The sequence below is a fragment of the Limulus polyphemus genome, unplaced genomic scaffold (assembly GCF_000517525.1).
Source record: "Limulus polyphemus unplaced genomic scaffold, Limulus_polyphemus-2.1.2 Scaffold2829, whole genome shotgun sequence".
Classification (NCBI taxonomy): domain Eukaryota; kingdom Metazoa; phylum Arthropoda; class Merostomata; order Xiphosura; family Limulidae; genus Limulus; species Limulus polyphemus.
The window spans coordinates 25,826-38,177 of NW_013668439.1; the positions used below are offsets into that span (position 1 = coordinate 25,826).

Consider the following 12,352-nt stretch of genomic DNA (forward strand, 5'->3'; position numbering starts at 1 on the left):
TTTTCGAGCACACAGGTAGAGTTTTGGAGTGAACATTGGCAGATCATCTTTGGTCTAGTAGGCCTTTCTTCTTTAGATTTAGTAAGAGAACTGTGATCTAACACAGCATGATAAGTTAGATGTACCGACATAAATCCATATGAAATACTTTATGTTGTTCTAGATTTGGTCCAAGTAATTTGTTTAGGTAAATCTAATGTAATGAATTTCTTATTACAATGTAATGTAATGGATGGAAATACTGTTACACACACACCAAGAACTGAGCTATTACTAAGCTTTATGGATATTAACGAAAGTTTTCTCAGTGTTTATACTGTACAAGTGTAATTCTATGGAAAATAACTTTTCTAGTGACAAATGTATGAACTGTGATAGCAGTTTTATACCTTCATTGGATCTGGAACTCTGCTATGACAACCTGTGAATGGTGAGAAGCCTCATATGCATGTGATTTAGTGAATAAGCTCACCTGCAATTGCAGTGTAATGGCCTAGCACAGAGTTTGGTTATAAGAAATTGAGTTTGAGTTCTTAGGAAGCTTGTTAGAGTGATATGACCACTCTAAGTAGGGAATGTTTCGTTACGCAGAAGTGTAAGTATATAATGAGTTTGTAGAAGAGACGTTTAAGTTTCTGACAGCCTTCTAATATTTTTTCCAAGAAAAGATCTAGGAATGGAAATTCGGGTAAACTTTAACTATAGGAACTTTGCTGAACTTCTCACCTATCATAGGTTGAGTGACCTCTACATTTCCAAGGGTGAAGTTTGCTAAAAAAGAAATTGTCATGATGACTCTCCAGATTACCTGGCTAACTACTTTGGTGGAATAATTTTTGCTCTTGAAGACATTTGAGCCCATACACTGTCAGTAACTACCCCCCGCACTACAGATCAAGCCAGTTTTCTTCAGCTAGAATCCATAGTTTATAGCATCTGTACCTTTCATCGAAACACGAGCCCTGCCATCAAAAACATAATTTAGTTAGGTAGCATAAAGTAGTTTCACAGCATTCCTTCTACCTCCAGACAAGCCAATAGAAATGTAAGATGAAGTATTGAGATTGTTCTGTTATTGAAGGGTATGGTGAATCTATGTCACTCTTAGGGGACGTTAATACCTACCTTTAGTAAGACCTTAAGTGGTATTTCTAAAGCTCAAGAAGGCATATCAGCTAAAGGAGAATTGTTTCTTGAGGTTGTTGTTTTTTCTTATATGGCCCTGGAAAACACAAATTTGACTTAACGAGAGGCAAGAGTGAGTAACAGCTAGCTATAGCTATTGCTAGTATGGCATCAAGGAATATCTATAAAAGGCATTTTATAGTGAAAGGTCGTCAACAGAGAGGATTGACTATCAAAAACTAGCTTCCAGATAACTTGCTACCACTAAATACACCCTGAGAAGAACAACAGAGTACATCCAACAGATTTCAAGGATGGAAAAGAATATATCTGCGACCATGGAGATCTTTTTTTTTTCGTTGTGAGTGTCCAAGGAATCGAATACCTGATTGGAGAAAAAACAATATTATTTCTAGAACAAATATTGACCATGTAATATTCTGGAAGAAAAATTAAATATCACAGTAGACACAGAGATACGTGTCATGATTACATTGGAAACTGTTTCAATGGTGTTTTTTTTATCATTTCTTTGATAATAATCTCTTTTACTTTAGCTTATTATTCGTTGTTCACACATCTTTTCTCAATCACTTGGTTTCTTCCTTATTATGTTTCCCCAGTAAGTTGGCGGTAATTTCAGAAGCTTACAGCACTAAAATCCTAAGTTCGATTTCTCGTGGTGGACAGAGTTCAAAACCTATTGTGTAGTTTGCAATATAAAAACTAAACAACTTATTATGCATCTCATGCTCTAAAAGGGAAAAACCTTAAACTATTGTGTAAAATGAAATAACCCTCTGCGTAAAGTTTTTGTTCAAAGATCTTTTCTCACGTTACACAAACTTTAACAGTATGTTTAAATAAATAAAGGTGATTATTATAATATTTTTTTAGTTTTATTTGTGAGAACGCTCGTTTAAAATATTATAATATTTGTGAAAGCCACGATGGTTTTATATTTTAGCATTTGGCATTAAATATTTTGAAAGTGATTTTGTTAATGATTTTAAGAGGACGCTTGCTTACTACTAAACAGATTTAAAATGGCGGAAAACACCGAAAATTACGAATCTGATCCAGATAGTAGCAATTCTGCAGAAGATCGGTCAGACGACGAAGAGGTTGATCAAAACGATATTAATCGTTTGAATAGTGAGGTAAGTCATAAGGTTTATTAGCATTTAAGTTTGTAGCAACTATGATAACTCATGAACAGTATTTTAAAAGCTTTACAGCTCACACTTGTGACTGTGAGTCCTAATTCAAAGTAATTGACTATAGAGTAGTAATTTTAGTTTAGCTTATGCTATAGGCCTAACTTAATGTTTTTAGTATAACTATAAGGTTGTAGTTATGCAGGCTATACATATAGCCCTGATAGTAATAGTACAAGGCTCATTTGCTGTACCCCACTGTTTATGGTGTAAAGTGTGACTGAATTGTTAAACTTTACTTTCTTTAAAATTGAGAACATTTGAATGTATAATATATACAAATTTTTAGTCAAATGAACCACTTGTGAAACACTTGAAACTTCTTAACTGTTGACATTTCTGTTGACAGCATAATATATGACATACAATTTAGACAACAAAGGACCTACCTGTTGTTCCATCTAGGCCATCCCATGGTATACTAAACTCTAATATTAAGATAAAACATTCAAAGCCAGCTCTTATCATTCATGTATTTGTCAAGCCTTGCCTTAAGCTTCTTTAATGCATCTATCACATATGAAGGCAACCCATTCCAAAGGCCAAACACCCTGTAAGCACAATAAAGTTGTCTTACTTAGCTGAAGATGATTTCTACCCTGCCAAAATTTATACTTATATACCTTAGTCTTACCAATTTTCACTATTATGTATGTAAAAGGTGATGCATCAATACTTTCAATTCTCATGACAAACATAAACACCTCAATCAGATCCCCTCTAACTCTTCCTTTATCAAGAGAGAACAATTTCAGAGATCTTAACCTCTCCTCTTATGACAATCTTTCCATCCTAGTATCCCTCTTCTGAACCCTTTTCAACAATTCAACATCCTTCTTAAAGTAAGGAGCCCAAGACTAAACACAGTAATACAAAGGTGACATAAACAATGACCTTTACAATGAAATTATAACCTCTTTAGACTTTTATTCAATATTTCTGTAGATACAACCTAAAATCATATTTGCCCTACCATTAGCAACAGCACACAGCTTGGATGGCTTAGGAAACTGATCAACTACTACAAGATCCTTTTCTTCCATAACACTGTTAAGGTTATTCCCATTCAAATTATACTTATAACTCAAATTACAATAACCCACCTGCATTATGTGGCATTTATTATAATTAAAACCCATCTGCTATTTATTTGCCCAACTCTTATAATCTAAATCATTTCGTAAAGCAGCAGCATCCTCTTCACAGTTAGAAACACTTAAGACCCTAATAACATCAGAAAATATATGTAATTTATTGACCTTTACTTTATCTATATCATCAAAGGTTCTAAAATTGAGTCGTGACATAAATCCAACTTGACTGAACTCCAGTTATAACAACCTTCTGCTTTCTTCCACCTAGCAAGTTTTATCCAATGAACCAATGTATTCCCCACATCTAAAGAAAATTTTTTAAACTTTTTTCTCATGTGGCACCTTATCAAATGCATTTTGAAAATCCAGATACACCAAATCCACACCCGTACCCTCATCTACATAAGTAGTAACGTCTTCAAAGAATGTCAAAAGATTTGTAACACAAGATTTTTCTCCTAGAGAAACCATGCTGACTATCCAACAAAATTTTAAACTTTGTTAAATGACTTTGCAAAGCATCGTTTATCAGACTTTCAAAACTTTTGTCACCACTCATAAGACTAATAGGCCTATAATTAGTGGAACAATTTTTATCACCTCCCTTGAAAAGAATAACATTAGCCACCTTCCAATCTTGTGGCACATGCCCGCTGTTCAAGGACTTAGAAAAAATAGTTGTTGTCTCGTATATTAAATCCTTAACCTCCTTCAAAACACTTAAGTAAATATTATCTGGCCCAGGAGCTTTATCATTCTTTAAACTTCTCAATTATTTCATAACAAACTCAAAATTAATGTGATCATCATGTTCAGTCTTATTTATGAAGCTTTAAGCAATATTCTTCATCATGAACTCCATCTGTCAACAGTTCATGATGAATATTTCTTAAAGCTTTATTATTAAAAATTGAAGGAAAAGTACAATTTAATAACTCTTCCATCCCATAATTGTCAGATATTGGAAATCCTGTATCATCCTTCTAAGACCCACTCTCATCTTAATATTTTGCTTGCTTTTAACGTAAAGAAATCCTTACTATTAATTTTACATTTTCAGTGCCAACCTTTTTTCATATAGTTTTTTTTATTTCTTATTTGATCAACTCACTTGATCTTCTGTAATCCTTCAAATCTCCAGTTATTGTAGTAAATTTAAATTTTTTATATTTATAATGCTTTTCTTGAATTTTATCTTTCATACACTTTGTGAGACAACCTGGTTTTTTACTTGCATACATCTTTTTTTTCTATAATGAACATACCTATCTTGAATATTTATTTAAAAAATGTTTTTACATTTGCCAGTTAATTCAGATGCTCAGCTGGTCTTTCAAGGCTGTATTTGCATATCCACCTTTCAGAAAAGTAAAAATTTAAACCCACCATTTACTTTTCAGGAAATAATAGATTCCCATATTAAACGTGTGTAAAGTGCTGGCATTCACTAGTGCTGACAGCAACTCATTCCATAAATTAATCATCCTGTTCGAAATTTAAATTTGCAGAGCTGTAGCCTAACCTGTCTTTTCAAAATCTCAATTATGTCCTCTTGTACTTTTGTTTTCAGAATATATCACAAAGAGATGATAGGCCTGTAACTTATCAACATCTTGAATAACCCTGTAAACTTCAAAGATCACTACTTGCCTTCTTATCTTGACAAAATTAGTTAAGAGATATTAGCCTATTTATATGTGATAATCTTACCATCCCTCTGAATCCCTTTTCAGTAAGTCAGTATTTTTCCTTATGTTAAGAGATCAAATCCGTACATAACATTCCAAGTGAGGCCTAACTAATGATCTGAAAATGGATAGAATTACCTCTTTGGCTTAATTAGTATATCTGTCAATACATCTTCAAATTCTATTAGCTTTACTGCTAGCAACAGATCACTGCTACATTGGCTTGAGTGACTTTTCTACCAATATGCCAAGATAATTTTTATTAACCACACATGAGTTAGTTCCTACATTAAACATAGGATTCAAATTATGATAACCTTGGACTTGTTATAATTAAAGGTTATTTTCCAAATATTTGTCCAACCAATCATTTTGTATTATATCAACTTCTTCAGTGTCATCAGCAAATTTAATTATGCTGTCTCAGTATCATTAATGTAGATAAAAAAAAACAAAGGCTTAAGCACTGACCCCCTGGGGTACTCCTGTACTATCAAGGAACCAGTTGCACTGGAATCCATTGATAATAACGTTTTGTTCTGTCCCATACAACCACCTCTACAATCCAACTAACTTGTCTGTTTCAAACGTCTACAAATGTGATTTTGTTAATTAATCTTTTGTGTAACACCTTATCAAAATTTTTTTGAAAATCTAAGATTACCCAGTTTACAGTCTTTCCTTCACTCATATAACAAGAAAAGTCCTCAAAAAAAGGTGGCAGATTACTAATGCATTCTGTTGTTGATAGTGGGAAAACAGACAGGATCTTGATTTGGAATACTGAATATAAGTGAAAAGAGGTTATCATTTCTTTGTACAGATCTCTGATTGGCCTCATATAAAAAATTGTATTCAGTTTTGGACTCCTTAGGAAGGCTACCAGAATAATTCCTGCAATGGAGGGGGTTACATGAGGGCAGGTTAACATCTTTAAAATTATCCCATCTGAGAAAATAACTAAAGGGTTGGAGGGGATCTGATTGAATTATTCAAAATTATAAAGAGAATAGATGGAATTGATGCATCATCTTTTTTTCATGGGATGCAGGACAGAAAATGTGGGTTTCATGCATGGCTGCTTACAGTCAGGATGAGAATGCCTTGATACAAGGAAATTTTTTCCAACTAACTTGTTGATTATGCCATGATCTGGTCCAGTAGGGGAATAACAGGACATGGATGCAGTCAGTAGAAGTGCTTTTCTTTATGTTCAGATGGTAACTGACATTCACCAAGACTAAACCCCTTCTGTTGAGTAAGGCTTTGTTTTCGTAATTGCTTAACAGTGGAGGGGGTCACAAATAGATTATTATGTAAACTCTGATAGTAGAGTAACATCACTATCAGTTAGTCTACATCATGAATTATTGTCTGAAAATGTTCTAAAGCTCAAACTGCTTATGCCAAATGAACTTAGTTTTGTTTGATTCTGGACAAACTATAATATTGAAAGGATAAAGCACAAGAAATACTAGGTCATTAAAACTATCAAAATTGGATATGTTGTTTAAGACTTGTAACGTATGGGTATTCATAATTGTTAAGTTACATACATTGATGTTTACAATGTTAAATTTTTGATGTTATTATTAGTGAAAGATATTCTATTAGAGCCTTCCACAAACAAGTGAAACAAACTAGGCCCTAGTAAGAAGGGCAAAAGCTCAAAATAAAGAACAAAATTTAATGTAGTGTGTGTGTCAATGTAACTTGGAGCAATTTGTTTCACATTCTGTAAAATCGAGCCGTACACTTCAGCCAAATCATTATTTCCTATATTACTTTGAGATGCAATACATAAGATTTTGGTATTTTATTGATGTTCTGTTTAAAAATGCATGATATATAATTGCACTTAAACAGTGAATTTGTATATATTTTGTTCAAGTGAAAATACTTGATGATATATACCAAAGATATTATTATTCTAACATGTTACTGTTGTTAATTAGTCAGCAACAGAAAATAACTGTTATGTGAAACTTGGTATTTTGAACCAGCTATGTAACTATTACAGTGCAAATATATAACAAATTAGCATTGACATTTAACAGAAATGTTTATATTACATTGTGTTTGAATTACCAGTTTGGTTGGGACTTTGAAAATTCTGACACACACACACACACACTCATCTATAATAATAAAATGGTGGGTCTGTGTGACCACCATACTTTCAAAAGGAAAGAACCTAGAAACCTGAAATTTTGCACCCATAATAAGTGGAACTTGAGAGTGTGCACCTTGGTATTATTACTTATCCACATGCATGCTCATCTTTTATGAGGCAAGCTAGCAAAAAAATCACATAGAAAAGAATATCTGACTGCCATAGCTTCAAGAGGAAAGAATCTAGAAACCTGAAATTTTGCACCCATACTAAGTGGTTCCTGAGGGTGTGCACCTGAGTATTACTTATGCATGTGGACGTGCACATCTTTTTAATAAGACAAGCTAGCAAAAAACCATGTAGAAAAGAAATGGTTTCTTGTATTTCAAATAGAAATCACATACAGAGAGACACTCACATGTGCATATGCATGTCTGTCTTTCTGTCTATGTGTGACTACCATAGCTCAAAGAAAAGAACTTGGAAACCAGACATTTTGCACCCATACTAAGTGGATCCTGAAGGTGTGCATCTGGATATTATTATTTACCCACGTGTGTGCAGGCATGTGCATATTTTTAATGAAGGAAGATAGTGAAAAACCTTGTATAAAATAATTGGTTCATTATATTACAAGTAGAAATTACAGACAGCATGCACCTGCACGTGTGCACACATTCATGTCTGTGTGTGTGACTGCCATAGCTCCAAGAGGAGGGCATTATTACCTATCTACGTGTGTGGGGGCATGTGCCATTCTAAGTGGAACCTGAAGATGTGCACCTGGGTATTGTTTGCCAATTTCTCGTAGAAATTCTTTCCGAGAAACTTCAGCGATACAAGTCCTTTCTTGATTACAACTAGTTTATTCTTTCTTGATACAACTTTTTGTAATACACCGAATTTCCACAGTCACTTTAAATGTAACAACCTTTATAACACATGCTATAAATCACAGTGATTCACACACATTACTTATGGTACCTACTGTTCGCTTGACTCAATTATCTATCTCTTCAATCATGCTGATTTTTCTCGCCAGGCTTATATACTAAAAAGAGGGCATTTCGAACGCACTCGGGCCTTCGTGATAATTTGAGAAATTCCAGCGTGCATGTTTCCAGCATCACGTGACTTCCACTGTCGTAACAGTATTATTACCTATCCATGTGAATGGTCATATGTGCATCTTTTTATAAGGAAAGTTAGTGAAAAAACCACATAGAAAAGAATTGTGACCACCATAGCTCTATGATGAAAGAACCTTGAAACTTGAAATTTTGCACCCATACTGGGGGCCAGGATAAGTTAATTGCAGAAAATATAAGTGTGAGGTTGGGAAAAGCGTGGTGTAAAGTTAGGATAAATTAAATTGTTTTGTTGTAATGCTACAACAAGGGGCAAAATAGTTTGGTGGATTTGATTAGCAGTTTCTGCTAATCAGTATTAAATGTGATTAGCAATTAGTAAATAATGCTTAGTATCTTGTAAACATTCATCATTTTAATACATTATGGGAACTAAATCCAGCACTAAAAGTTTTAACTCTTTGTGAAGACATCCACTAATGAAAAGAGAGATAAATTGTATGTTTTTATTAAATTAACTCTTTTATTCAGGTTCAAACCCTGATATTTAATTCTACCATACATGACATTTCATGATCAAAAATAGTTCCTGGTATAAAAAATAAAACTTCAAACTGCAAGAAATACCAGATTTATATAGGAGGTTGTAGAGATTACACAAATGACCATTTGAGATTTTTGAGATGAAGAAAAGTATTTTTAATCTTAACATGAAAATCATTTTGTACTCGAACTGGTCAATAAAGCCTCAATATATTCATGGACAAGTCTTTAGCAAAAATACTTCATTAGAAAACAGATTGTAATTTTTACTAAAGGTCTGTCAAATTTTGTGAAGGTACATATACTGTATTAAAAGTTATGGTATTGAAATTATATATACAAGTAAAAATGGTTGTGTAGTCAGTCCTTGGAACCGAGCCTATATTTAGAGAGTTCATAACCAGCTAAACATGCAGTGCAGGTACTTTAGGTACGTGTTCTAGTCTAGTTGGCTAGGATGCAGGCACTGGCTGGGCACATTCCAAACATCATGACACAGACTATTACAAAGTCTGTGTGTGTGTGCAATATGCGCATGAAAAAATGTCAAAATAGTTTGTACCATTTGCAGGAATTTTCAAGAGTTGAACATCAGCTTTGGCTTTGGTATATCAAACTGAAATGTTATGTCACATTCACTGTGTTGTTGAAGGTCTCGAGGTCAGCATACAAGAGAAAGTAATAATTCACACGTTATGCTAAACAAAGAGGAAAGTAATTTTCAACTGGGGTTGTTTTGATTCACAAATTGCACGGTGAACCCAGATATTTTGTTCCCTCTGTAACAAGTAGAAATAAAATAACATAAATGAACTTAGCACTGGTCAGAATAGAGAATTTTGATACAATGGGATTAACTGAAATTTTGACAAAATGTAGACAATTTTGATGACAAAAATTCCTGTGAAAGACAAGGGTTTAGATTATTTAATAGGGATAAAATATTAAAGAAAGGGGGAAGAGAGACTTTGTATATAAAATGTGAATTACTCTTTCTTGAAGATGAGGATATCAAATGTAATAGAAAGGAGATTGAATGTACTTGGATTCCTTTTAGTGGATATTGTGGAAGGAGGCTTTTAGTATGTTTTTATTACAGACCATCAGATGAAACTGACAAAATAACTGTAGAATTAAGATTTCAGCTGTTACTGTGGTCATAATTATGGGTGATTTTAATTTCAGGCACATAGATTGGGAAAGGTAAGATTCAAATCTTTAAGGAAACAGGTTTTTAGAAACTGCTTACAATGGTTTTCTTCAACAACTGGTCAGGCTATCTATTTGTAACAATACTAATTTAGATTTATTGTTATCTTCTGATATACAGATGGATGAGAGGGTGAAGAATGGGGGAACATCATAGTGCAAGAGATTATTGTTCTATTAGGTTTTATGTTTTTCTGTGTATAGAGATAAGGAATAATGAAATTTAGGATCCAGATTTCAAAAATGCAAATTTTGAAGGGATCGAGAACAGAATGTGAATCTGAAAACTATTAGTGGACTGTTAAACTATTAACGATGAAGAAAGTATGAATCTGAAAGTGTTATTAATGGTCTATTAGCATGAACAGCCCATAATTGTTCAGCGCAGGTGTGTTTTGGCCAAATTGAAAATCTGTTGCTATAGCAATTAATACACCCTTTGTTAATAGATCACTAATAGTTTTCAGAATATCACTTCATGATTGGCCAATTATAGCTGGGTATCTAGCCCCATTCATTGGGTAAGCATTTAACATAACTCAAATGGAGCCTTAGCACAAAATTTATGGAAATTCCATTATTCTGGAGTTTTTTGTTAAATGAAAATATGTCTCTTAGAACGTAAACTAAATTATATATATTGTATCAGAAAAGGCCAAAAATGCTTGAAAAGCATCAGAATTTTTTGTCACCGAAAAACCAATACTCTTACTGAAAGTAATAAATCTAATCTTTGGATTCTACAGACATTTTTTTTCCCCATCATGCAATTTATGTTTTTGATAACTGCTTATGTAATGCAAATGTTAACTTTTTACACACAAAATGACTGGCAGACATACTAATCCAATTATCCTAAAGCCATACCAGATGAGACTAGACCCCAAGTTTTATGCATGGAATTCCTACTTTGCATAAAGCACTTCTAATGCATTCTAGCACATCGCGATAATGCAGTAACATTTCTTTTCACAGGTGTATTTCCTCTTTCATTCACAATTACTATTTAAAATGTTTCCCAGGTGCTCAGTGCAGAGCATGCTAACATTTTTACATGTCAGTTTCACAATCCACAAAGTCCTGAACCACCTAGCTTTAAAACAAGGTGAATTGATGCTGTGAAAACCAACCCGAAATTGATAATTACACCTCTCATACAATCGATGCCATAACCCAAGCCATCAAAGAACCAATCCCTAGCAAAGTCACAAATCCCAACCTACGATCCTGGAAACTTACTCCCAAAATTCATGAATTAGTAATTACCCGCAGACTACTTAGACACGATTTCATATGAACCTGTGACATTACACTTACACCATACATTAATGCCATGAATGTAATCTTATTAAGAAACTTGTATTACAACAACATTATAACAGGAAAACTTAGCCAATCAATAGATAAATCCAAACCCGACCTTATAAATTCTGGTGGAAATTTAAATTATCACAAACAACACGATAAATAAAATTCCATTTAATAACAACACTGCCACTACTGATAACAAACAGTCTGAACTTTTTTGCCCAATATTTTAAAAGTACCTTTGTAACCCCAAATCTCACCTCATTTGACACACAACATTTCAACAGTGTAAACCAATACATATATAATAACCAACACTTGTTTTCACCAACCTACCCAGTTCCTATATCACAAATTTCTGGTTCTAACAATTTGTATACCTTCCCCATAACTTTAGCAGAAATCAAAATTAACCTTAGGAAAATATAGCAGAAAGCTCCAGGAGAGGATAGAATTGACAATTTAATCCCAAAAAATCTATCTAGCGAAATCATAACCTACTTAGTAACAATTTTAATTTATTGTTACTATCAAGATATTCCCTATCTATTTGGAAATAAGCTATTATTAAAGTTGTTCTCAAGAAAAATTATAACTAATCCTAGCAGCTTGCTAAACACTCATGGTAAGTTGATGGAGAAGTTAGTCATGTACCGGTTAAATGCTTACCTAGAAACCAACATACAGAACATATTAACCCTTTCTAGCCAGGTCACGGGTGAAAGGCCATGTCATCTCGATTGTTGACTCGCATTCAAAATTGTATTGAACTACTATTTCATGAATTTATGTCAATAAGTTTGGTATCAAACTGTAGATTATAATTCAAATTTTAGAACTATACATTACTCAGTTTGTTAATTTAAAAGTAAATATTAAAAAAATACAGATAAACATCAATTTTTGTGTGTCATGTGGTTTGTTAAATGCAGCACTGGTTCAAATTAGATGTTTGTGAAGTAAAAAT

The 12,352-nt window shown here is 33.3% G+C and overlaps 1 protein-coding gene across 1 annotated transcript in view; it reads left to right on the forward strand.

Moving 5' to 3' along the window:
* Positions 1-2,171: 2,171 nt before the first annotated feature.
* LOC106468007 (squamous cell carcinoma antigen recognized by T-cells 3-like) overlaps positions 2,172-12,352 on the forward strand; it is a 103,854-nt gene continuing 93,673 nt past the window's right edge. Inside the window, exon 1 of the mRNA XM_013928402.1 lies at positions 2,172-2,285. Coding sequence (XP_013783856.1) covers positions 2,172-2,285 — 114 coding nt within the window. The remainder of the gene's footprint in view (positions 2,286-12,352) is intronic.